The sequence below is a fragment of the Pristiophorus japonicus genome, chromosome 30, assembly GCF_044704955.1.
Source record: "Pristiophorus japonicus isolate sPriJap1 chromosome 30, sPriJap1.hap1, whole genome shotgun sequence".
In the NCBI taxonomy this organism is placed as follows: Eukaryota; Metazoa; Chordata; class Chondrichthyes; family Pristiophoridae; genus Pristiophorus; species Pristiophorus japonicus.
Genome location: NC_092006.1, coordinates 6552987 through 6580663, shown reverse-complemented (window position 1 = coordinate 6580663; position 27677 = coordinate 6552987). Strand labels below are relative to the sequence as shown.

At 46.9% G+C, this 27677-nt stretch overlaps 1 protein-coding gene across 5 annotated transcripts in view; it reads left to right on the top strand.

Moving 5' to 3' along the window:
- bnipl (BCL2 interacting protein like) overlaps positions 1 to 25147 on the top strand; it is a 69086-nt gene extending 43939 nt beyond the window's left edge. For all 5 annotated transcript variants that reach the window (XM_070868589.1, XM_070868591.1, XM_070868588.1 and 2 more), the window contains 6 exons: positions 2378 to 2551; positions 4726 to 4828; positions 17444 to 17575; positions 18791 to 18877; positions 20988 to 21086; positions 24223 to 25147. In XM_070868589.1, the coding sequence (XP_070724690.1) occupies positions 2378 to 2551; positions 4726 to 4828; positions 17444 to 17575; positions 18791 to 18877; positions 20988 to 21086; positions 24223 to 24262 (635 nt within the window). In that variant the 3' untranslated portion in view covers positions 24263 to 25147. The remainder of the gene's footprint in view (positions 1 to 2377; positions 2552 to 4725; positions 4829 to 17443; positions 17576 to 18790; positions 18878 to 20987; positions 21087 to 24222) is intronic.
- The last annotated feature ends 2530 nt before the right edge of the window (positions 25148 to 27677 follow it).

Below are 27677 nucleotides of genomic sequence, written 5' to 3'. Positions count from 1 at the left end.
TTGGCCGTGCACCGACCAATCAAAAGCATTCTTGCACTCATTGGTGACTTCGAAACAACGTCTGATTACTTCCTGCCGCGTCTAATTGATATTCGTTCAACTTGAAATTGGTTTTGATTCTTGCCTTTGCGTGTTATTTAAATAATTTACTTGTTCTTTGAATTGAAAAATAATTTTGTATTTTAAGAAAGATATATAATTCGACTTTTTGTCCTTCAAGCCTGTTCGGTCTTGTGATAATTGTTTCCACTCCCCCACTACCAGCGTTTTTAAAAACAGAGTGACTGCTGCCAACGAACCAGAAGCTGCACACAAGCTTTCTGCACGTAAATCTGTGGTGGTTTAATTATTAATGAATAATTTCGCGAGGGTGGGGGAAAGGATTGCGGCGATTTACTTGTTTGGAGCGCGAGCTCCGTGTGAAGGCAAAAAGGAGAAGAAAATGAATAGAAATGGACCTTTGCTTAATTTTCCATGGCTTCAGAACATAAGAAATAGGAGTCGGCCATTCGGCCCCTCGAGCCTGCTCCGCCATTCAATAAGATCGGGGCTGACCTGATCCTTGGCCTCGACTCCACTTCCCTGCCCGTACCCTTCACTCCCTTATCGTTCAAAAATCTGTCCATCTCCACCTTTAAATATATTCAATGACCCAGCCGCCACAGCTCTCTGGGGCAGAGAATTCCACAGATTCACCACCCTCTGAGAGAAGAAATTCCTCCTCGTCTCGGTCTTAAATGGGCGGCCCCTTATTCTGAGACTATGTGCCCCCTAGCTCTAGATTCTCCCACAAGGGGAAACATCCACTCTGCATCTACCCTGTCCAGCCCCCTCAGAATCTGACATGTTTCAATAAGATCATTCTTCTAAACTCCAGTGAGTATAGGCCCAACCTGCTCAACCTTTCTTCATAAGACAATCCCTTCATGGCAGCCTTTTGATGGGGCATACATTTTCCTGACACGGTTCTGTTCGGCAGCAGCGAGTTCTTTCTCCCCTCCTTTCTCTCCGGAAGTGTTTTATTTGTGATGGGCCAATATTTCCTTTTTCAATTAGCGAACAACCGAGGGGGAAAAAAACCCTGAAACTGCGCATGCAATCAATTCATTCCGTTGGCAGCAGCCGCGTCCTTTTAAACCATGCCCGCAGTTACCTTCGTTATCTGCGTGTCCAGTTTATCGGCAAGCATTTTCCTAAGAGTTCGGGGGGGGGGGGGGGCGGGGATTGCGAGAGCAGCAGGAGTCAAGAGTCCAAGCCCAGGAGAGCATTGGAATCAAGGACCAGACGCGCAGAAACTCCCCTGGGTGTGCCCGCGTTAAAATGGTTGTAGTGGAGGAGTGACGTACAAGAAGGACCAAAAGAGTTAATTTTACTTTTGCTCGAGTTAATTGAAAAATATGATTGGTGCTGTAAATTGCTGAGAAAGACCCGAATCGGGCGTTTGCAAATATGGGGGCCGAAATTCAGCTTCCTGGAAAGCGCCGGTGTCGAGTGACCACCCATTTTCTGTCTGATGGCCGTGGCTCGCGAAATTCTCCCCTGGTTTTCCCGGCAGTGCCCACTTCCGCCCCGCTGTTGCCGAACCTTCCTAAGTGCGTCATCAAAGCGCGCACCACGGATCTCCCGCCCCGCAAGAAAAGTTCGCCTTAAAAAAAATTCTTGCAGCCAGCCGGCACGAGATGCCCCCCCCCCCCCCCCCCCGACGGTTTTTTCTGTCGGTGCGCTGCGTTGGCAGTATGTGTGCAAAATGGCGGTGCGGCCGCCATTAAAGTGGAGGGCGCACTGCCGCGGCCGCCATCTTTTTTTTTTGTTGGCCGACTGCCAGATCGGCCCGACCATTATGCCGTCTGGGTTCGGCCGGGCACGCCAACAAGGCAGTCTGGCACGCACCCCACCCTCTCTTGGGTGCCAGGCCGCTGGCCCGGCTGAAAACCCCTCCCTGGTGGCCCAGTGGACCGAACTAAAATAACGGCGGAGCTCGCAGTGGCTCTCCCCTTTTAGGTGACGGGGAGAGACATGGTGGCGCGCCCGCGTGATGATGTCATCGGCGCCACGCCGATGACCGACAGCGGCGGAGACGCCGTCCGGCCTCCACTTCCGTTCCTCATCTGACCGATTTTCTGCGCTACGCCCCCATTATGACCGATTTCCGCTCCGCTTGGGGGAAAAAAAAGGCGAGGAGCTGAATTTTGCGCACGAGGCCACCGCGGCAGTGAAAACGCAGGAGAAACGGTAGGCACGACCCGTTTCCGACGGGGGGTGAATCTCGGGCCCCTTGGTATTGATGCAGCTTATCAGATGCGAGTTGAGTACAGGCGAGCTCAGCCTCACAGGCTCACAGGCCGCTGTCTTTTCTTTTCTATTCCTATCCGGCCAGATGATCTGCCGCGGGTGTACCGGTCGTTATCCGACACGGAGAGCTTCCAGGGGCACGTGACGGACGAAGAGACGGAGGACGGCAAGCTGTGGAGGGTCTTCCACATCGGGGAGCAGGAATATCGGGTGGACATGTCGGTCGTGGATCCGTACAAGGCGGTGATTTCTCACGGAGGTAAGGCTCCTGGTTTCATAGAATTGTAGAGATTTACAGCGTGGCAGGAGGCCATTTCGGCCCATCATGTCCGCGGCGGCTGACAAAGCTATCCAGCCGAATCCCACTTTCCAGCTCTTGGTCTGTAGCCCTGTAGGTTACGGCACTTCAAGTGCACATCCAAGTGTGGTGAGGGTTTCTGCCTCTACCACCCTTTCGGGCAGTGAGTTCCAGACCCCCACCACCCTCTGGGTGAAGACATTTCCCCTCAAACCCCTCTAAACCTTCTACCAATTACTTTAAATCTGTGCCCCCTGGTTGTTGACCCCTCTGCTAAGGGAAACAGGTCCTTTCTATCCAGGCCCCTCATAATTTTATACACCTCAATAAGGTCTCCCCTCTGTTCCAAGGAAAACAAACCCCAGTCTATCCAATCTTTCCTCATAGCTAAGATTCTCTACTCCCGGCAAATCCTGGTAAATCTCTGTACCCTCTCTAGTGCAATCACATCTTTCCCATAATGTGGTGACCAGAACTGCACGCAGTACTGCAGCTGTGGCCTAACTAGTGTTTTCTGCAGTTCGAGCATAACCTCCCTGCTCTTGTATTCTATGCCTCGGCTAATAAAGGAAAGTATCCCGTATGTCTTCTTAACCACCATATCTACCTGGCCTGCTACCTTCAGGGATCTGTGGACATGCACTCCAAGGTCCCTCTGTTCCTCTACACTTCTCAGTGTCCTACCATTTAATGTGTATTCCCTTTCCTTGTCAGCCCTCCCCAATGCATTACCTCACACTTATCCGGATTGAATTCCAGTTTGAGAACGAGTTGACTTTTCTTTGATTTGCAAAAGAGCTTCTAGACTGGTTAAACCTATAAGCTGAAGATTGTTGCAGGAGACACAGTAGTTTACTAAAAAATGAACCGCCGTGTATTTTTTTTAGATGGATTTTTCCACTTTTTCTCCGTCAAGAGATACGGGGATCGGGCGGGGGGGAATGAGAGGGTTGTCCTACGAGGAGAGATTGTGTAGAAGGGGCCTAGAGTTTGGAAGAATGAGACACAATCTTATTTAAACACATAAGATTCTGAGGGGTATTGACAGGGTAGATGCTGAGAGGCTGTTTCTCCTGGCTGGGGAGTCTAGAACCAGGGGTCACAGTCTCAGGATAAGGGGTTGGCCATTTAGAATGGAGATGAGGAGAAATTTCTTCACTCAGAGGGTTGTGAATCTTTGGAATTCTCTACCCCAGAAGGCTGTAGCTACTCAGTCATTGAGTATATTCAACGCCGAGATTGATAGATTTTTGGACTCTCGGGGGAAATCAAGGGATATGGCGATCGGGCAGGAAGGCAGAGTTAAGGTCGAAGATCAGCCATGATCTTACTGAATGGCGGAGCAGGCTCCAGTGGCCGTGTGGCCTACTGCTCCTATTTCTTGTGTTCTCCCTCTCCTCTTCCTATCCTAAAGCGGCTGTTTTTTTTTTCTGGAGTGCACTTCTATGGTAGTTAGCCATTCATCATGTTCGAGCCTCGACAGTTGAGTGTTGACGGGCTATTCGACTGCTGAAGGTATCACAGACAAGGCTGATCTTTGTTCTTTGTTCTCACTCACACGTGCACTTTCTAGCAGGGTTTAGAATCGTAGAATGGTTACAGCACAGAAAGTGGCCATTCGGCCCGTCGAGCCCGTGCCAGCTATTTGTGTAAGAGCACCTCAGCTAGTTCCATTCCCCCACCCTTTCCCTGTAGCCCCTGCAATTCTCTTTCCTTCAGGTACTTATCCTTTTGAAGGCCACTTGATTTCGTGATGATGTTAGGATCTTTTGCCGATAATTTTGAATCTGTGACCTCTGGTTATTGACCCACTTGCCAATGGGGAATAGATTTTCTCTCCCTCTCCTCTATCCAATCCTCGCATCATTTTGAAAACCTCCATTTGGCCAGCTCTTCCCCTTGTCGTTTCCAAGGAGAACAGTCCGAACAAGAGGTCCTTTAATCCTGGTAACATCCTGGTAAACCTCTTCTGCACCCTCTCCAAGACCTTTTATATCTTTCCTGAAATGTGGTGCCCAGAATTGTCCTCCAGCTGAGGCCTAACCAGTGATTAGTAAAGTTCTATCAAAAGTGGCGAAGTGGGGATAGATGAGGGATCGGACCGGATAAATAATCTTTCTTTCACTTTCTTCCAGGTTGCTTCGGCGAGAATTTAACGGCAATCATTGTATTTTCCTCGTGCTACTTACCTGAAAGCAGTCGACCCGACTATGAGAATGTAATGGAAAATCTCTTTAGGTAATGACCAGAATCTTTAAAATCCTTACTATCCTCTTCTTCAGTTTTGATTGCTTGCCTTTGATGTGAAGTTAAACTGACGAACCACGTGGCTTCAGTGTATTGGGGGATTTTTATTTGCGTGTCTAGATCATAACTTGTGAGGTTAGATTTTCATCATACTTCGTTGCCTTCCATTATGTTTCCCAAGTGGCCATTATTCACTGGCAAATTATTCAACAATAGAGTTTAAAGAGTGTTCCAGATTCTCACTCCCCTTTGTGGAAAAAATGCTTCTTGACATCACCCCTGAAGGGCCCAGCTCTAATTTTAAGGTTTTGCCCCCTTGTTCTGGACTCCCCCCACCAGAGGAAATTGTTTCTCTCGATCTCCCCTATCAAATACTTTAATCGTCTTAAACACCTCGATTAGATCACCCCTTAATCTTCTGTACATTAATGATTTGGACGAAGGAATTGAATGCAATATCTCCAAGATGACACTAAGCTGGGTGGCAGTGTGAGCTGCGAGGAGGATGCCAAGAGGCTGCAGGGTGACTTGGACAGGTTAGGTGAGTGGGCAAATGCATGGCAGATGCAGTATAATGTGGATATATGTGAGGTGGCAAAAACAGGAAGGCAGAATATTATCTGAATAGTGACCGATTAGGAGAAGGGGAGGTGCAACGAGACCTGGGTGTCATGGTACATCAGTCATTGAAAGTTGGCATGCAGGTACAGCAGGCGGTGAAGAAGGCAAATTACATGTTGGCCTTCATAGCGAGAGGATTTGAGTATAGGAGCAGGGAGGTATTGCTGCAGTCGTACAGGGCCTTGGTGAGGCCGCACCTTGAATATTGTGTACAGTTTTGGTCTCCTAATCTGAGGAAGGACATTCTTGCTATTGAGGGAGTGCAGCGAAGGTTCACCAGACTGATTCCCAGGATGGCAGGACTGACATATGAAGAAAGACTGGATCGACTAGGCTTATATTCACTGGAATTTAGAAGAAAAAGAGGGGATCTCATAGAAACATATAAAATTCTGACGGGACTGGACAGGTTAGATGCAGGAAGAATGTTCCCGATGTTTGGGAAGTCCAGAACCAGGGATCACAGTCTAAGGATAAGGGATAAGCCATTTAGGACTGAGATGAGGAGAAACTTCTTCACTCAGAGAATTGTGAACCTGTGGAATTCTCTACTGCAGAAAGTTGTTGAGGTCAGTTCGTTGGATATATTCAAAAGGGAGTTGGATGTGGTCCTTACGGCTAAAGAGATCAAGGGGTATGGAGAGAAAGCAGGAATGGGGGACTAAAGTTGCAAAAACTTTAGTACCCCATTCCTGCTTTCTCTCCATTTGGCCCTTCGAGCCTGCACCACCATTCAATAAATAGCCACATCTAACTAACAAATATTGAATGATGGTGCAGACTCGAAGGGCTGAATGGCCTACTCCTGCACCTATTTTCTATGTTTCTATGAGCGGTGACCTAATAGAGGTCTTTAAAATGATGAAAGATTTTGATAGAGTGGATACGGAGAGAATGTTTCCACTTGTGGGGAAGAGCATAACTAGAGGCCATCAAAATAAGATCGTCACCAAGAAATCCAATGGGGAATTCAGGAGAAACTTCTTTACCCAGAGAGCGGTGAGAATGTGGAACTCGCTGCCACAGGAAGTGGTTGAAGCGAATAGTATAGAGGCAATAACGGGGAGGCTAGACAAGCATATGAGGGAGAAGGGAATAGAGGGTTATGCTGATAGTTAGATGAGGAAAGACGGGAAGAAGCTCTAGTGGAACATAAACGCTGACATGGATTGGTTGGGCCAAATGGTCTGTTTCTGTGCCGTATATCCGATGTACAACAGTAACTACACTCCAAAAGTACTTCATTGTAAAGCACTTTGAGACATCTGATGGTCGTGAATGTGCGAAATAAATGTAAGCATTTTTTTTATAGAAACATAGAAAATAGGTGCAGGAGCAGGCCATTCGGCCCTTCGAGCCTGCACCACCATTCAATAAGATCATGGCTGATCATTCACCTCAGTACCCCTTTCCTGCTTTCTCTCCATACCCCTTGATCTCTTTAGCCCTAAGGGCCACATCTAACTCTCTTTTGAATATATCCAATGAACTAGCATCAACAACTTTCTGTGGTAGAGAATTCCACAGGTTAACAACTCTCTGAGTGAAGAAGTTTCTCCTCATCTCGGTCCCAAATGGCCTACCCCTTATCCTTAGACTGTGTCCCCTGGTTCTGGACTTCCCCAACATCGGGAACATTCATCCCGCATCTAACCTGTCCAGTCCCGACAGAATCTTATATGTTTCTATGAGATCCCCTCTCATCCTTCTAAACTTCAGTGTATAAAGGCCCAGTCGATCCAGTCTCTCCTCATATGTCGGTCCCGCCATCCCGGGAATCAGTCTGGTGAACCTTTGCTGCACCCCCTCAATAGCAAGAACATCCTTCCTCAGATTAGGAGACCAAAAACTGAACACAATATTCCAGGTGAGGCCTCACCAAGGCCCTGCAGTAAGATCTCCCTGCTCCTATACTCAAATCCCCTAGCTATGAAGGCCAACATACCATTTGCCGCCTTCACCGCCTGCTATACTTGCATGCCAACTTTCAATGACTGATGAACCATGACACCCAGGTCGCATTGCATCTCCCCTTTTCCTAATCTGCCGCCATTCAAATAATAATCTGCCTACGTGTTTTTGCCCCCAAAGTGGATTACCTCACATTTATTTACATTATTCTGCATCTGCCATGCATTTGCCCACTCACCTAACCTGTCCAAGTCACCCTGCAGCCTCATAGCGTCCTCCTCACAGCTCTCACCGCCACCTAGTTTAGTGTCATCTGCAGACTTGGAGATATTGCACTCAATTCCTTCATCTAAATCATTGATGTATATTGTAAAGAGCTGGGGTCCCAGCACTGAGCCCTGCGGCATCCCACTAGTCACTGCCTGCCATTCTGAAAAGGACCCGTTTATCCCGACACTCTGCTCCTGTCTGCCAACCAGTTCTCTATCCACATCAGTACATTACCCCCAATACTATGTGCTTTAATTTTGCACACAAATCTCTTGTGTGGGACCTTGTCAAAAGCCTTTTGAAAGTCCAAATACACCACATCCACTTGTCCACTTTACTAGTTACATCCTCAAAAAATTCCAGAAGATTTGTCAAGCATGATTTCCCTTTCGTAAATCCATGCTGAGTTGGACCAATCCTGACATTGCTTTCCAAATGCGCTGCTATTTCATCTTTAATAATTGATTCCAACATTTTCCCCACTACTGATGTCAGGCTAACCGGTCTATAATTACCCATTTTCTCTATCACTCCTTTTTTAAAAAGTGGTGTTACATTAGCTACCCTCCAGTCCATAGGAACTGATCCAGAGTCGATAGACTGTTGGAAAATGATCACCAATGCATCCGCTATTTCTATGGCCACTTCCTTAAATACTCTGGGATGCAGACTATCAGACCCCGGGGATTTATCGGTCTTCAATCCCATCAATTTCCCTAACACAATTTCTCGCCTAATAAGGATATCCTTCAGTTCCTCCTCCTCATTAGACCCTCGGTCCCCAGTACATTCCGGAAGGTTATTTGTGTCTTCCTTCGTGAAGACAGAACCAAAGTATTTGTTCAACTGGTCTGCCATTTCTTTGTTCCCCATTCTAAATTCACCTGAATCTGACTGCAAGGGACCTACGTTTGTCTTCACTAATCTTTTTCTCTTCACATATCTATAGAATCTTTTGCAGTCAACATTTTTATGTTCCCAGCAAGCTTCCTCTCATACTCTATTTCCCCCCTCCTAATTAAACCCTTTGTCGTCCTCTGCTGAATTCTAAATTTCTCCCAGTCCTCAGATTTGCTGCTTTTTCTGGCCAACTTAAATGCCTCTTCCTTGGATTTAACACTATCCTTAATTTCCTTTGTTAGCCACGGTTGAGCCACCTTCCCTGTTTTATTTTATGTGATCCTATGTCAATTAAAGCACCCCCTTTAATGCCACCACAGTTTAGAAATGTATAGAAGGCGTCCTCTCACTTTGGAAATTCTTTATCCTGTCACTCTTCCCGGAGTTCCACATCCTCGATCCGTACTTCCCCAGGGTTTGGGGACTCCAACTGTTCCTTCTGCAGGCTGGAAGAGTAAAGATTACTGTGAGCCAGTGGTTTGCCAACTGTGGGGGGTCAAATTCGGATTAAAAAGGGTGGGGGGTGGGGGGGGGGTGTTGGGGGAGGTGAGGAGCGTAAGTCATAATTTCAAGTTGTCTGTTACACCATGTAAGGGGATAAAATACTGTCACTAAAGTGGATATTGAAAGTGGTGAAACATAGAAAATAGGTGCAGGAGTAGGCCATTCGGCCCTTCGAGCCTGCACGCTTATATGCTCACATACAATGGGTTAAGGGGGAGCAGCATAGCTTGCTACACAGTGAAGCTTGATAGTTAATGAACCATCCATTGTGTTAACCTTAATACAGACTGATTCAGTACTGAATAACATGTCCACCAAGGACAGGAGGAAGTCAACAGTCTATTGTAGCAGCATCTAAAGGGATGTTTGAGAACATAGATCGCAAACCCTGGGAAGCAAGGTTAATTCACACGTCATGCGGAACTGAGGCAAAGCTGACACCACTGAATAGCACATTCCGGGAGCGTGATGGGAGATGGACAGGTGGAGAGAACCACTCGGAGCCCGTCTGATGCAACTTCGCTGATAGCAGTCGGTCAATCGGTGGTTATGTAGGAGGGTTGCACATCTCAGAAACTGTATAACTGTAGATGTGAAACCTTTGTTCTTAGAAGGTTCATCTGAGAACCATTCCCCGACATGCTTGAATAAAAACTGGTAGAAACATGGAAAATAGGTGCAGGAGCAGGCCATTCGGCCCTTCAAGCCTGCACCACCATTCAATAAGATCATGGCTGATCATTCAACTCCAGTACCCCATTCCTGCTTTCTCTCCATACCCCTTGATTCCTTTAGCCGTAAGGGCCACATCTAACTCCCTTTTGAATATATCTAACGAACTGGCCTCAACAACTTTCTGTGGTAGAGAATTCCACAGGTTCACAATTTTCTGAGTGAAGAAGTTTCTCCTCATCTCAGTCCTAAATGGCTTACCCCTTATCCTGAGACTGTGACCCCTGGTTCTGGACTTCCCCAACATCGGGAACATTCTTCCTGCATCTAACCTGTCCAATCCCATCAGAATTTTATATTTTTCGATGAGATCCCCTCTCATTCTTCTAAATTCCAGTGAACCTTCTATAGATATGTGAAGAGAAAAAGATTAGTGAGAACAAAAGTAGGTCCCTTGCAGACAGATTCAGGCGAATTTATAATGGGGAACAAAGAAATGGCGGACCAGTTAAACAAATACTTTGGTTCTGTTTACACAAAGGAAGACACAAATAACCTCAAAAGTAGTAATCTCGGGATTGCTACCAGTGCCACGTGCTAGTCAGAGAAGGAATCGCAGGATAGCGCAGATGAATACGTGGCTTGAGCAGTGGTGCAGCAGGGAGGGATTCAAATTTCTGAGGCATTGGAACTGGTTCTGGGGGAGGTGGGACCAGTACAAACCGGACGGTCTGCACCTGGGCAGGACCGGAACCAATGTCCGAGGGGTAGTGTTTGCTAGTTCTGTTGGGGAGGAGTTAAACTAATATGGCAGGGGAATGGGAACCAATGGAGGGAGACAGAGGGAAAAAAAAAGGAGACAAAAGCAAAAAACAGAAAGGAGATGAGGAAAAGTGGAGGGCAGAGAAAGCCAAGACAAAGAACAAAAAGGGCCACTGTACAACAAAATTCTAAAAGGACAAAGGGTGTTAAAAAAACAAGCCTGAAGGTTTTGTGTCTTAATGCAAGGAGTATCCGTAATAAGGTGGATGAATTAACTGTGCAAATAGATGCTAACAAATATGATGTGATTGGGATTATGGAGACGTGGCTCCAGGATGATCAGGGCTGGGAACTCAACATCCAGGGGTATTCAACATTCAGGAAGGATAGAATAAAAGGAAAAGGAGGTGGGGTAGCATTGCTGATTAAAGAGGAGATTAATACAATAGTTAGGAATTACATTAGCTTGAATGATGTGGAATCTATATGGGTAGAACACCAAAGGGCAAAAAACGTTAGTGGGAGTTGTGTACAGACCTCCAAACAGTAGTAGTGATGTTGGGGAGGGCATCAAACAAGAAATTATGGGTGCATGCAATAAGGGTGCAGCAGTTATAATGGGTGACTTTAATATGCACATAGATTGGGCTAACCAAACTGGAAGCAATACGGTGGAGGAGGATTTCCTGGAGTGCATAAGGTATGGTTTTCTAGACCAATATGTCAAGGAACCAACTAGGGGAGAGGCCATCTTAGACTGGGTGTTGTGTAATGAGAGAGGATTAATTAGCAATCTCGTTGTGCGAGGCCCCTTGGGGAAGAGTGACCATAATATGGTGGAATTCTGCATTAGGATGGAGAATGAAACAGTTCATTCAGAGACCATGGTCCAGAACTTAAAGAAGGGTAACTTTGAAGGTATGAGGCGTGAATTGGCTAGGATTGATTGGCGAATGATACTTGAGAGGTTGACTGTGGATGGGCAATGGCAGACATTTAGAGACCGCATGTATGAACTACAATGATTGTACATTCCTGTCTGGCATAAAAATAAAAAAGCGAAGGTGGGTCAACCGTGGCTATCAAGGAAAATCAGGGATAGTATTAAAGCCAAGGAAGTGGCATACAAATTGGCCAGAAATAGCAGCGAACCCGGGGACTGGGAGAAATTTAGAACTCAGCAGAGGAGGACAAAGGGTTTGATTAGGGCAGGGAAAATGGAGTACGAGAAGAAGCTTGCAGGGAACATTAAGACGGATTGCAAAAGTTTCTATAGATATGTAAAGAGAAAAAGGTTAGTAAAGACAAACGTAGGTCCCCTGCAGTCAGAATCAGGGGAAGTCATAACGGGGAACAAAGAAATGGCGGACCAATTGAACAAGTACTTTGGTTCGGTATTCACTAAGGAGGACACAAACAACATTCCGGATATAAGAAGGGTCAGAGGGTCTAATAAGGAGGAGGAACTGAGGAAAATCCTTATTGGTCGGGAAATTGTGTTGGGGAAATTGATGGGATTGAAGGCTGATAAATCTCCAGGGCCTGATGGACTGCATCCCAGAGTACTTAAGGAGGTGGCCTTGGAAATAGCGGATGCATTGACAGTCATTTTCCAACATTCCATTGACTCTGGATCAGTTCCTATCGAGTGGAGGGTAGCCAATGTAACCCCACTTTTTAAAAAAGGAGGGAGAGAGAAAACAGGGAATTATAGACCGGTCAGCCTGACATCGGTAGTGGGTAAAATGATGGAATCAATTATTAAGGATGTCATAGCAGCGCATTTGGAAATAGGTGACATGATAGGTCCAAGTCAGCATGGATTTGTGAAAGGGAAATCATGCTTGACAAATCTGGAATTTTTTGAGGATGTTTCCAGTAGAGTGGACAAGGGAGAACCATTTGATGTGGTATATTTGGACTTTCAGAAGGCTTTCGACAAGGTTCCACATAAGAGATTAATGTGCAAAGTTAAAGCACATGGGATTGGGGGTAGTGTGCTGACGTGGATTGAGAAATGGTTGTCAGACAGGAAGCAAAGATTAGGAGTAAATGGGTACTTTTCAGAATGGCAGGCGGTGAGTAGTGGGGTACCGCAAGGTTCTGTGCTGGGGCCCCAGCTGTTTACACTGTATATTAATGATTTAGACGAGGGGATTAAATGTAGTATCTCCAAATTTGCGGATGACACTAAATTGGGTGGCAGTGTGAACTGCGAGGAGGATGCTATGAGGCTGCAGAGCGACTTGGATAGGTTAGGTGAGTGGGCAAATGCATGGCAGATGAAGTATAATGTGGATAAATGTGAGGTTGTCCACTTTGGTGGTAAAAACAGAGAGACAGACTATTATCTGAATGGTGACAGATTAGGAAAAGGGGAGGTGCAACGAGACCTGGGTGTCATGGTAGATCAGTCATTGAAGGTTGGCATGCAGGTACAGCAGGCGGTTAAGAAAGCAAATGGCATTTTGGCCTTCATAGCGAGGGGATTTGAGTACAGGGGCAGGGAGGTGTTGCTACAGTTGTACAGGGCCTTGGTAAGGCCACACCTGGAGTATTGTGTACAGTTTTGGTCTCCTAACCTGAGGAAGGACATTCTTGTAATTGAGGGAGTGCAGCAAAGGTTCACCAGACTGATTCCCGGGATGGCGGGACTGACCTATCAAGAAAGACTAAATCAACTGGGCTTGTATTCACTGGAGTTCAGAAGAATGAGAGGGGACCTTATAGAAACGTTTAAAATTCTGATGGGTTTAGACAGGTTAGATGCAGGAAGAATGTTCACAATGTTGGGGAAGTCCAGAACCATGGGTCACAGTCTAAGGATAAGGGGTAAGCCATTTAGGACCGAGATGAGGAGAAACTTCTTCACCCAGAGAGTGGAATTCTCTACCACAGAAAGTTGTTGAGGCCAATTCACTAAATATATTCAAAAAGGAGTTAGATGTAGTCCTTACTACTCGGGGGATCAAGGGGTATGGCAAGAAAGAAGGAATGGGGTACTGAAGTTGCATGTTCAGCCATGAACTCATTGAATGGCGGTGCAGGCTAGAAGGGCCGAATGGCCTACTTCTGCACCTATTTTCTATGTTTCTATGTTTCTGGAAATACTAGGGGACTGAGGGTCTAGTGCGAAGGAGGAACTGAAGGATATCCTTATAAAGCGGGAAATTGTGTTAGGGAAATTGATAGCCAATAAATTCCCGGGGCCTGATGGTCTGCATCCCAGAGTACTTAATGAAGTGGCCATAGAAATAGTGGATGCATTGGTGATCATTTTCCAACATCTGTCGACTGTGGATCAGTTCTAATGGACTGGAGGGTAGCTAATGTAACACCACTGTTTAAAAAAGGAGGGAGAGAGAAAATGGGTAATTTTAGACCAGTTAGCCTGACGTCAGTAGTGGGGAAAATGTTGGAATCAATTATTAAAGATGAAATAGCAGCGTGTTTGGAAAGCAATGACCGGATCGGTCCAAGTCAGCATGGATTTATGAAAGGGAAATCATGCTTGACAAATCTTCTGGAATTTTTTGAGGATGTAACTGGTAGAGTGGACAAGGAAGAACCAGTGGATGTCGTGTATTTGGACTTTCAAAAGGCGTTTGACAAGGTCCCACACAAGAGATTGGTGTGCAAAATCAAAGCATATGGTATTGGGGGTAATGTACTGACGTGGATAGAGAACTGGTTGGCAGACAGGAAGCTGAGAGTCTGGATAAACAGGTCCTTTTCAGAATGGCAGGCAGTGATTAGTGGAGTACCGCAGGGCTCGGTGCTGGGACCCCAGCTCTTTACAATATACATTATTGATTTAGATGAAGGAATTGAGTGTAATATCTCCAAGTTTGCAGATGACACTAAGCTGGGTGGCGGTGTGAGCTGTGAGGAGGACGCTAAGAGGCTGCAGGGTGAATTGGACAGGTTAGTTGAGTGGGCAAATGCATGGCTGATGCAGTATAATGTGGATAAATTCCTTCGTGTTTTTGCCCACGAAGGCAGAATATTATCTGAATGGCGGCAGATTAGGAAAGGGGGAGGTGCAACGAGACCTGGGTGTCATGGTTCATCAGTCATTGAAAGTTGGCATGCAGGTACAGCAGGCGGTGAAGAAGGCAAATGGTATGTTGGCCTTCATAGCTAGGGGATTTGAGTATAGGAGCAGGGAGGTCTTACTGCAGGTGTACAAGGCCTTGGTGAGGCCTCACCTGCAATATTGTGTTCAGTTTTGGTCTCTTAATCTGAGGAAGGATGTTCTTGCTATTGAGGGAGTGCAGCGAAGGTTCACCAGACTGATTTCCGGGATGGCGGGACTGACATATGAGGAGAGACTGGATCAACTGGGCTTTTATACACTGGAGTTTAGAAGGATGAGAGGGGATCCCATATAAACTTACAAGATTCTGACGGGACTGGATAGGTTAGATGCGGGAAGAATGTTTCCAATGATGGGGAAGTCCAGAATCAGGGGACACAGTCTTAGGATAAGGGATCGGCCATTTAGAAATGAAATGAGGAGAAACTTCTTCACTCAGAGTTGTTAACCTGTAGAATTCCCTACCGCAGAGAGTTGATGATGGCAGTTCATTGGATATATTCAAGAGGGAGTTAGATATGGCTAAAGGGATCAAGGGATATGGAGAGAAAGCAGGAAAGGGATACTGAGGGAATGATCAGCCATGATCTTATTGAATGGTGGTGCAGGCTCGAAGGGCTGAATGGCCTACTCCTGCACCTATTTTCTCTGTTTCTTTGTAATATAAGCCCAGTTGATCTAGTTTCTCCTCGTATGTCAGTCCATCCCGGGAATCGATCTGGTGAACCTTCGCTGCACTCCCTCAATAGCAAGAACGTCCTTCCTCAGATTAGGAGAGCAAAATTGTACACAATATTCCAGGTGTGGCCTCACCAAGGCCCTGTACGACTGCAGCAAGACCTCCCTGCTCCTATACTCAAATCCTCTGGCTATGAAGGCCAACATGTAATTTGCCTTCTTCACCGCCTGCTGTACCTGCATGCCAACTTTCAATGACTGATGTACCATGACACCCAGGTCTTGTTGCACCTCCCCTTTTCCTAATCTGTCACCATTCAGATAATATTCTGCCTTCATGTTTTTGCCACCAAAGTGGATAACCTCACATTTATCCACATTATACTGCATCTGCCATGCATTTGCCCACTCACCTAACCTGTCCAAGTATCACCCTGCAGCCTCTTAGCTTCATCCTCGCAGCTCACACCGCCACCCAGCTTAGTGTCATCTGAAAACTTGGAGATATTACATTTAATTCCTTCAACTAAATCATTAATGAATATTGTAAATAGCTGGGGTCCCAGCACTGAGCCCTGCGGCACCCCACTAGTCACTGCCTGCCATTCTGAAAAGGACCCGTTTATTCCTACTCTTTGCTTCCTGTCTGCCAACCAGTTCTCTATCCATGTCAGTACATTACCCCCAATACCATGAGCTTTAATTTTGCATACTAATCTCTTGTGTAGGACCTTGTCAAAAGCCTTTTGAAAGTCCATATCCACTGGTTCTCCCTTGTCCACTCTACTAGTTACATCCTCAAAAAATTCTCGAAGAATGAACCAAGGTTTCTTCTAAGTGATTCCGTGGTCGCTATATGGGCAGGTGTCGATTCCTTATATCAGGGAGTCCACTTTGAAGAAAAGTCTTCCTTTTTTTTAACCCAACATACCAGGACTTGTAAATAACCTCAGTTACCAACACCAGTTCCCACTTCCATGGTTCCCATACTTGTGCCCCCTTTTTCTGCTCCCCTCCACGATGAAATGGTTTCTCCCCATCTATACTGTCAGGTCTTTTAATCATCACAAGCCCCTCAATTGGATCACCCTTGCATACTTGAGGGATGTCATACTGCTGCAGTAGGGGGTTAAAGAAACTGCTGGGGTTGGAGTAGAGGAACCTTAAAGGAAACAAACAAGATTGTGAGAGGGCTAAGAGGCTGTTTCCCCCTGGATGGAGAGTCTAGAATCAGGGGTCACACAGTCGCAGGATAAGGGGTCGGCCATTTAGGACGGAGATGAGGAGGAATTTCTTCACTCAGAGGGTGGTGAATCTTTGGAATTCTCTGCCCCAGAGGGCTTTGGAGGCTCAGTCGTTGAGTATATTCAAGGCTGAGATCGATAGATTTTTGGATATTAAGGGAATCGAGGGATATGGGGATCGGGTGGGAAAGTGAGCTGTGATCTTATTGAATGGCAGAATGGCCAACTCCTGCTCCTATTTCTTATAGAAAATAGGTGCAGAAGTAGGCCATTCGGCCCTTAGAGCCTGCACCACCATTCAATATGATCATGGCTGATCATGCAACTTCAGTACGCCATTCCTGCTTTCTCTCCATACCCCTTGATCCCTTTAGCTGTAAGAGCCACATCTAACTTCCTTATTCTGCATTTAACTTGAGCATTAACCTGAAAGCACTAAATGCTAGGTGGGAAAAATGGGGGGCGGGGGGGAATCATTTTCAGCACTGGCATCTGTAATGGATGTACCTGGTGAGTATGCTCACAGGTTTGTAGAGCTGTTGCACCGTTTAATGTTCAAAAAGTTGTATTTGTTAATTTGTCGGTTCTAGTGCCTCTTTAATAAGGGGGGCACTCCGCTTTATAGTTTTATTTTAAAATAGTTGTAGAGCTGTTGCATTGGGAGTGGCTTAGCCAGTCACGTGATGTTCACAAGACTCAATAAAACCCCAGTCGGTTGGGTCGAGGTCATTCACGGTGAGGTATGCAGTTGTGAGCCTGGTGGATGAACTGGCAATGTGTAGTGTGATTGTTAAACCTTTGTTATTAAGCCAACTCGTTCTTAATAGCAATGTGTTGCTATGAATTCTTAAGCAAAGAACCCATGAAGCAAATACATTACAGCATCTCTTACCTTGAATGAGTATAAAGATTCGACAGAGAGATTACAATAGTGTTTTGTCCCCACAGGTATGTTATTGGGACTCTGGAATTGTTGGTGGCTGAAGATTATATTATTGTCTATTTAAACGGTGCCACAACACGCAACAGGGTGCCATCAATCAGCTGGTTGAAGCAGTGTTACCAGACCATTGACCGGAGGTAAGCTATTTGTTGCGAGAATGAGTTCACAACAGACCTGAACAGAAAACCAACATGAGTTTTAAAAAGAAAGGAGTTCATAGGGAAAGGAATAAAGGGCTATTAGTTCCAGATTCCTGGTATGCATTGACCGTAAACTTAACTGGACCAGTCACACAAATACTGCGGCTACAAGAGCAGGTCAGAGGCTGGGTATTCTGCGGCAATTGATTCACCTCCTGACTCCCTAAATTCTTTCCACCGTCTACTAAGCACAAGTCAGGAGTGTGATGGAATACTCTCCGCTTGCCTGGATGAGTGCAGCTCCAACAACACTCGAAGCTCGACACCATCCAGGACAAAGCAGCCCGCTTGATCGGCACGCTACCCATCACCGTCAACATTCACTCCCTCCACCACCGGCGCACCGTGGCTGCAGTGTGCACCGTCTACAAGATGCACGGCGGCGACTCGCCAAGGCTTCTTCGGCAGCACCTCCCAAACCCGCGACCTCCACCGCCTAGAAGGACAAGGGCAGCAGGCGCATGGGAACACCACCATCTCCACGTTTTCCCCCCCATATCACACCCCATCCAGACTTGGAAATATATCGCCGTTGCTTCATCGTCGCTGGGTCACAATCCTGGAACTTCCTCCCTAACAGCACTGTGGGAGCAACTTCACCACACGGACTGCAGCGGTTCAAGGCCGCGGCTCACCACCACCTTCTCGAGGGCAATTAGGGATGGGCAATAAATGCCGGCCTTGCCAGTGACGCCCACATCCCAGGAATGAATAAAAACACCTGGTTGGAGGCTTTGGCAGGGTAGGCTAGATGGACCATTGGTTGTCTACCCAAAACATTGTGTATATTGGACGGTACGAGGTGGGCTTGTAGCAGTTTGTAGTTCTCAATTTATTAATTGCTCTGGGGAAAGGAGGTTGACTTTATTAATTTGAGCCCTTTGAGAAATGACTGTTCAGAGTCTGGGCCTGTAAATCAGGAAGAGGTGGTTCGGTGATATCAAGGTTGGACTTTAAAGGATTGCAGATGGAATGAGTGGTAGATAGAAGGAAGTAAGAAGTTACAGTTTGAGGTTTTGGGAATGAATGAAATGTTGCAGTGAGTCTTTTCAAAAACTGTTTTAAGAATAAGCATTAGATATATTCAATCATTGGCAGATTTGTTCCTGTAACTAATTATTCCTTTTAAAAAGTTATTTTTTTTTCCAATAGGTTACGGAAAAACTTGAAATCTCTCATTGTGGTCCATCCATCATGGTTCATTAAGGTGATATTAGCTATTACTCGGCCTTTTATAAGGTAAGAGACCTTTCTTTTTACCCTACTCATTCTCTCTTGATATGTTGGCCTTTATTGCAAAGAGATTGGAGTGTAAGAGTAAATAAGTCTTACTACAATTATATCGGGCCTTGGTGAGACCACACCTGGAGTACTGTGTACAGTTTTGGTCTCCTTACCTAAGGAAGGACATACTTGCCTTCATCATAGGCAGTCCTTTGGAGTTGAGGAAGACTTGCTTCCACTCTAAAAGTGAGTTCTTGGGTGACTGAACGGTCCAATATGGAAATTACAGTGTCTGTCACAGGTGGGACTTGCCTTGGAGGGAGTGCAACAAAGGTTCACCAGACTGATTCCTGAGATGGGGGGGATTGTCCTGTGAGGAAAGATTGAGTAGACTAGGTCTATATTCTGTAGAGTTTAGAAGAATGAGAGGTGATCTCATTGAAACATATATAAAATTCTTAAGGAGCTTGACTGGATAGATGCAGGGAGAATGTTTCCCCAGGCTGGGGAGTCTAGAATCAGGGGTCACAGTCTTGGAATAAGGGGTCAGCCATTTTAGGAGGAATTTCTGTACTCGGAGGGTGGTAAATCTTTGGAATTCTCTACCCCAGAAGGTTGTGGATGCTGAGTCGTTGAGTATATTCAAGGCTGAGATCGATAAGATTTTTGGACTCTAGGGGAAGAGAGGGATATGGGGATCGGGCGGGAAAGTGGAGTTGAGGTCGAAGATCAGACATGATATTGAATGGCAGAGCAGGCTCGAGAGGCCCTATGGCTTACTCCTGCACCTAATTCTTATGTTCGTATGTTATTGTATGGGAACCCATTGCCAATCTGGGGTAAGGACAGGATGAGAGAGGTTTTTATTTGTGCCAATTAGTTGCATAAGAACATAAAATCCAGAGAGAAAAGACCATTTATCCCATCAGGACCCATCTATGCAAGAGTCTGCATGATTAACTTCTTTCCCTACCTTCCCTTGAGGTGAAAAAAAACCCCATTAATATCTCTTTTGACCCTCAATCCCTGTTATTGTCTCCAATGATGTTAGTTGTGTCAGTCGTGGCTCAGTGGGTAGCGCACTCTCTTGCTTTGAGTCAGAAGGTTGTGGGTTCAAGTCCCACTCCAGAGACTTGAGCACAAAAATCTGAGGGAGCGCTGCACTGTCAGAGGTGTTGTCGTTCAGATGAGATGTTAAACCGAGGTCCCGTCTGTCCTCTCGGGTGGACTTAAAAGATCTGTGGTACCATTTCGAAGAAGAGCAGGGGAGTTCTCCCTGGCCACCATTTATCCCTCAATCAGCATCACTAAACACAGATGCCTCGTGGCTGTTTGTGAGAGCTTGCTGTGCGTAAATTGGGTCATCCAGAGGTGGGGGAAGAAAGAGAGGAGGCTGTTGCAGTCTTATCTGCAATGTGCACATGTTCGCACAGAAGCACGCTGAATCTGGTATAAAACAGAAACAACAGTGAACATGACCAGCAGGAGCAGGCCACCTGGGCCGTGTGGCTCTTTGTCGGCCGGCGTGGACACAAGGGCCCGAAATGGGCTCCTTCTGCACTGTAGATGTCTATGTTTCTGTTCTATCAAGGTTGCCCCATACTGCACGTGATTAGACACCCCCTTCCCACCAGCAGCGATTTATATATTTTTTTAAAATCTCCTGGGAGAGGCATTGCATGAGACGTTAAACCGAGGCCCCGTCTGCACTCTCAGGTGGACGTAAAAGATCCCGGGGCCACTATTGGAAGAAGAGCAGGGGGAGTTCTCCCCGGTGTCCTGGGGCCCAGTATTTATCCCTCAACCAACATATAAAAACAGATTGCTTGGTCATTATCACATTCTTGTCTGTGGGAGCTTGCTGTGCGCAAATTGGCTCTGCGTTTCCCACATTACGACAGTGACTACACTTCAAAAGTACGTCATTGGCTGTAAAGTGCTTTGGGACTTCCAGTGGTTGTGAAAGGTGCCATAGAAATGCAAGTTCATTCTTTCTGTTTCCTTCTTTCTAAAGCAGGAAATGATTTCAGGGCTATAGTCATAAATTGTGAGAGGGATTGATGTTTGTGTTAATTACCTGACTGATGCTGGGTGCTAATGTACTGCTCTTTCTGTCCCTGCGCAGTTCGAAATTCAGTCGGAAAGTTCAGTTTGTCAGTAGTCTGCAGGAGCTGTCACAGTTAATCCCCATGCAACATGTACATATTCCAGAATGCATTAAAGAGTAAGTACGGCAGAAATTGCAATTCAATTTAATTTTTGTGATTATATTCCTGATTTGTTGTATTTTTACTCTTAAAGCATCGGGTACCGCCAATGGCTAATAATAGGAGTAGTGTCAGCCATGGCTCAGTGGGTAGCACACTCGCCTCTGAGTCAGAAGGTGGTGGGTTCGAGTCACACTCCAGGCACTTGAGCACATAAATCTGACACTTCAGTGCAGTGCTGAGGGAGCGCCGTACTGTGGGAGGGGCAGTACTGAGGGAGTGTCGGAGGGGCGGTGCTGAGGGAGCGCCGCACTGTGGGAGGGGCAGTGCTGAGGGAGCGCCGCACTGTGGGAGGGCCAGTGCTGAGGGAGCGCCGTACTGTGGGAGGGGCAGTACTGAGGAAGTGTCGGAGGGGCGGTGCTGAGGGAACGCCGCACTGTGGGAGGGCCAGTGCTGAGGGAGCGCCGTACTGTGGGAGGGGCAGTACTGAGGGAGTGTCGGAGGGGCGGTGCTGAGGGAGCGCCGCACTGTGGGAGGGCCAGTGCTGAGAGAACGCCACACTGTCGGAGGGGCAGTACTGAGGGAGTGTCGGAGGGGCGGTACTGAGGGAGTGCTGCACTGTCGGAGGGGCGGTACTGAGGGAGCGCCGTGCTGAGGGAGCGCCGCACTGTGGGAGGGGCGGTACTGAGGGAGCAACGCACTGTCGGAGGGGCAGTAGCGAGGGAACGCTGCACTGTCAAAGGGGCAGTACTGAGGGAGTGCCGCACTGTTGGAGGTGCAGTCTGTCGAATGAGACGTTAAACCGAGGCCATGTCTCTCAGGATCCCACAGCCACTATTTCGAAGAAGAGCAGGGGGAGTTATCCCCGGTGTCTTGGCCAATATTTATCCCTCAATCAACATAAAAAAACAGATTATCAGGTCATTGTCACATTGCTGTTTGTGGGAGCTTGCTGTGCGCAAATTGGCTGCTGTACATTACCACAGTGACTGCACTTCCAAAGTACTTCATTGGCTGTAAAGTGCTTTGAGACGTCCGGTGGCCGTGAAAGGCGCTATAGAAATACAAGTCTTTCTAATGCGGCCTCTACTCAGCATTTCTCTTTGACTGCCACAAAAAACTGAAATTTTCAGATAGTGAACCTGTTGTTGAAATGGCAGGTTGTGGGAGGACAGTGGGTGTGTGGATTGGTATTAGTTGCTTTCACCCAGGATTCTTAACGATAATTTTGCTTTGGATCGTGTTGGAATCCATGCAGCAGTTTGCTCTGCACATAAAACCAGCCCCGATATCCTGGGTCGTACTGAACTATACCCAGCCTCTGCTGAGATAGGGGATCTTAGCTAGGCATTTGACCTTGATGCCAGTTCACTAGAAAGTTTTAATATCATTCAGGGTTCCCGCTGTGGATTGCTTTCCATTAATACTTGTGTGTGGGCAGAATCAGCCTCAACTGTGGTGTCACTCATGGTGACGCAAGATCCTACAAATCCCCTGGGAGGACAAACGCACCAACATTAGCGTCCTCAACCAGGCCAACATCCCCAGCATTGAAGCACTGACCACACTCGACCAGCTCCGCTGGGCAGGGCCACATTGTTCGCATGCCAGACATGAGACTCCCAAAGCAAGCGCTCTACTTGGAACTCCTTCACAGCAATCGAGCCAAAGGTGGGCAGAGGAACCGTTACAGGGACACCCTCAAAGCCTCCCTGATAAAGTGCAACATCCCCACCGACACCTGGGAGCCCCTGGCCAAAGACCAGTCCGCCCTAAGTGGAGGAAGTGCATCCAGGAGTGCACTGAGCACCTCGAGTCTCATCGCCGAGAGCATGCAGAAACCAAGCGCAGGCAGCGGAAGGAGCGTGCGGCAAACCAGTCCCACCCTCCCCTTCCCTCAACCACTGTCTGTCCCACCTGTGACGGGGACTGTGGCTCTTGTATTGGAGTGTTCAGCCACCTAAGGACTCATTCTAAGAGTGGAGGCAAGTCTTCCTCGATTCCGAGGGACTGCCTATGATGATGATGAAGACTCATGGTGGAATATCCCCCTGGTACCCTCTTGTCTATGCTCGCATATGAGCTGTAGGAACCTGGATGAGGTACTTAATAGTGAGGCCCTTTAAGCCCTGCACCAACCTCAAAAATGATTGGTTTCTGCTTAAGTCTTCAGCAGCCTTCACGTTCCCCGTCATGTGTCCTATCGCCCGGCGAGAGTCCGAGCGAGCGAAGCAATTATAATCTTCAGCTGTCACTGTTTTGTAACATTCCTGGCTTTTCTTTTCCCTGTGGCGGTGGGGCATGCAGACCAGTCACACAAGAGGGTGGGAATAATGCGTTACCGTGGGAGATAGTCCGAACCAGGCACGGAGCATCATTCCCCCAGGTTTAGAGGGAGACTGGCCGGCAAGTGCTTTGATTATAAAGTCCCCCGCCCCCCCCCCCCCCCCCTTCCATTTTCTTTTCCTTTCGAAATTTATAATCGAAGAGAGGGATCTTTGAGAAACTTTCACGTCAGGTGACAGCATTAAGAACATTAGAATTAGGAGTAGGAGTCGGCCATTCGGTCTCTCGAGACCGTTCCGCCATTCAATGAGATCATGGCTGATTTTCTACCTCAACTCCACTTTCCTGCCCGATCCCCATATCCCTTGATTCCCTTAGTGCCCAAACATCCCTCAATCTCAGCCTTGAATATACTCCACGACTGAGCCTCCACAGCCCTTTGGGGTAGAGAATTCTAAAGATTCACCACCCTCTGAGTGAAGAAATGTCTCCCCATCTCAGTCCTAAATGGCCGACCCCTTATTCTGGGACTGTGACCCCTGGTTCTAGACTCCTCAGCTAGAGGAAACATCCTCTCTGCATCTACCCTGTCAAGCTCTTAAGAATTCTGTATGTTTCAATGAGATCACCTTTCATTCTTCTAAACTCTAGGGAGTATAGGCCTCGTCTACTCAATCTCTCCTCACAGAACCAATCCCCCCCCCATCCCAGGGATCGGTGAGGTAGTGCAGTTGAAGACATATGAGGAATTTAGCACGTTCAATGCTTGACGGAATGAATCCAAGCACCAGAGAACTAAGATACAGTGAGCCAAATGGCTTTGAATTTTTCCTATTCTTATTTATAACCTTTTTGTTTCCTTAACAGGCTGGATGAAGAGTTAAACGGAAGTTCAGAGACCTTCTAGAAGTCTGTTTCGTGTGTGTGTGTGTGTGGAATTCTACTGGATTGCTTTCTAACGAATGTAGAAAGGACACTTTCTGAAAGGCAAAATACAAGTAAACTTGTGCACATAATGTAAAAAAAAAGATTTTCAAAAACCAGTGCTGCGGGATCTGTACTGCTTTAAAGTAAGATGTTCCTCTTAACAGCATACTGTAAATATCTGAGCGAAGCCTTTGATAGCTTAATGACTAAACCACGCAGGCCAGAGGTGATGGGTGCATTTGTGGACAGTGGGTGGAGGACAGGATTGAACTCTTGCATGGCCGAACAGCTTAACGCTCACTGTGTGACGTCAGACAGAATGTCGACTTGAGCGAGGGGAGTCGGAGGAGGTGCCGGTGGGAGTGTTTGCAGCGGGGAGCCAATGCCTCCAGATCCGATCGCCAAACTTTGTTGCCCTCTTTCTATGCGAGCTTTTCCGTTGGATGATATCAGTTGAACGGTCAGTGTAAGCAGCGGGGAGTGGGTGCCGACAACTCTGGACGTTGTCGGCGAACATTATCAATAGCCAAGGGTAAATTTACTAACTCTGTCAGGGGGTCAACTTATGGCATATGCTTCTGGGTAGGGTTGCGGGGATGCTGAGCTTGGCATAAGGTGGGTGGTCCTCTATTGTATCTACTGGCGTGGGCTTGAATGTCCATCCTGTGTCTGTCTCGTGATCTTGTCGATAGTTGCATTGACTGGAAAAACAAGCTAATTCTGACAAGAATCAGAAGGTTATATATTCGAGAATTGTGATCTGTTCACTCTTGTCAACCTTAAAAAGAAAAAAAAAGTTTTTCTAACTTTTATATTGGAGAAGGGAGAGGATCCACTCCCAAGCCAAGGGACCGGTTTCTCACAATGTGGATTTCTTTTGGGGGGGGGGGGGGAAAAGAGAGAGAGGGGGGAAACCAAGTTAAGTCGATATACGCTTTACATTTATTGCCAACATTTAAATGTCTCCCTTTTATTTAGGGGGTTTCAACCACTAATCATTATAATTGTAATGAGAATCTGCGATTTTGAGAATCTATAGGCTGGATTTGATGTTTTTACGGCGGTAATGGCGGCGGGGGGAGTGAGAAAGTTAGTGCCCGGGAACAGTTTGCGCCTCAGTAGGTAAGTTTGGGCAGCTGGGCCCCGAGTCAGGGGGAGCAGCAGTAAAGGAGGCGTTGTACACCTCTCTTGGGCGTTAGGATGGGAAACTCCCCAAGCTAAAAAGCCGGGCCGGGAGCGCTCCCAGAGACACTTGGCCGGGGGAACATAAAAACCTCTCCAACATTGCCCACGTCACCACGCAAAAAAGATTAAAAGAAGAAACAATTTCACTTGCCTGAGGAGTCCATTACTCACCTCTTCGCTGATGGGCTGGTTGGACCGCCCTGATTTCCCAGGCGGTCACGGCGGGGCGCGCTGCGGGGCGGACGGGTTGTGCAGGAGCTCAAACCCGCGCCGGTGTCGCGACCAGGGGCGTTGCACACCGGGGGCCGCGGTTCTTCCGGCCGGTGCTACTCCGCACCGCCGCTATACCGGACCCCCGAGGATCGCTGCAGGGCGCTGGAGGCTGGCCATCCGGCCGGAACGCCTCACCGCCGCTGTTGCCGCCGCTCCGGGGTGGCAAGACGGAGCGGAGAGGAACCGGAAATCCAGCCCTATATAAGAGTTGGGTGGACTATGGGTAAACAGCAATAATTCCCAACCAACCGGGGCTAGGGGGTTGAGTGCAAGCTACCTGTTGGCTTACTGGATGTGTTTTGCCAGTAGTGGGAAGGTATTCTGTATCTGGGTGGCGATAGGGAGAGAAAATTTGACTTTGTCTTGTGTCTCATCAACCCCCCCCCCCCACTCTCTCCAAACCTCTTCTATCACCTTGCCTGATCAGAGCAATAGCAGTAACAGCAATTGCGGTGAATTCTGAGTCCTGTATCATTCCCCCCACCCCCCTGCCCACTTTATACCGAAAGAATTCATATTGAAATAATAAGCCTCAGGAGAGAGAGGAGAAAGCCATTTATATTATATTTCAAGATATATATTATTTGGAAAGTCTAGGGCGAGTACTTTTGATTCAGAGTACTCCAGCGTTGCCAATTTAAAAAATGTTTGTTTAAAAAGCTCGACTTCAAAAGAAAATGTCAAATTTCTCACCTGAATAAAAAGATGTCTCGAAAAATGACGGACAGGGAAGGAACGACTGGTCGATTGTGATTGTGATTCACAAGATGTGCACTCCCTCACTACCTAGAGCTGTATAATGTCCTGGGATAGACGGGGGTCGGGGGGGGGGGAAGGAAGCAAAACTATTTAAAAACCCAGGCCAAATAGGAGAGGAGAATGGGGGGAAACTGGCAAATTCCTCTCGACCCCCTCCCCCCCCCCCCCCCCCCCGAGGCGATCGAAAGTTGTCCAGGCCCGGGACTCCCTGGAATCCAGTCATGACTTCAGAACCTGCCAAAATCCAGGAAAAGAAGTTGGACGAACGGCAGGAAAGTTTTTTAAGCAAACAGAGTATTTTGAACAAGAAATTTCCACCTTTCCATCCTAAGTACTCAATTGTGGGGACATGCATGCATCTCCTGGGTTACTCTTTCGTTGCTACCAGCAAGTATATGTAAAAAAATTAAAGTAAGTTGTGTTTTTTTTTTAAAAAGCATTATTTTGTTATTGAAAGCATTTTTCACTTTACTGAGGCACTGATTCAGAAAGAGCTGCATGTCACTATTAAACTGCTCTAATACTGTGTTAGTGATTAAAAATTCTCAATATATCAACACAATTAAGGATTCTTGATCGACATGGATTAATAAACGTCGCAATTGTTAATCCTGCAAGTGTGGATGTAATCAGTGTTCCCGCGAGACTTATTTAGTATGTTGGTGCCAATGCATTATATGATAAATTGTACCTAAGCCAAAATGCTTTAATGTGTGTGATAAATTTTTTGTGTGCACAATTCTTCAAATTGCTCCTGCCGTTGTCTGCAATCACCAGTATTTCACCCTTGCTTTAGGAAAAGGGGAGGTGCAACGAGACCTGGGTGTCAAGGGACATCAGTCATTTGAAAGTTGACATGCAGGTACAGCAGACGGTGAAGAAGGCAAATGGTATGTTGGCCTTCATAGTGAGAGGATTTGAGTAGAGGAGCAGGGAGGTCTTGCTGCAGGTGTACAGGGCCTTGGTGAGGCCACACCTTGAGTATTGTGTACAGTTTTGGTCTCCCAATCTGAGGAAGGACATTCTTGCTATTGAGGGAGTGCAGCGAAGGTTCACCAGACTGATTCCTGGGATGGCAGGACTGACATATGAAGAAAGACTGGATCGACTAGACTTATATTCACTGGAATTTAGAAAGATGAGAGGGGATTTCATAGAAACATATAAAGTTCTGACGG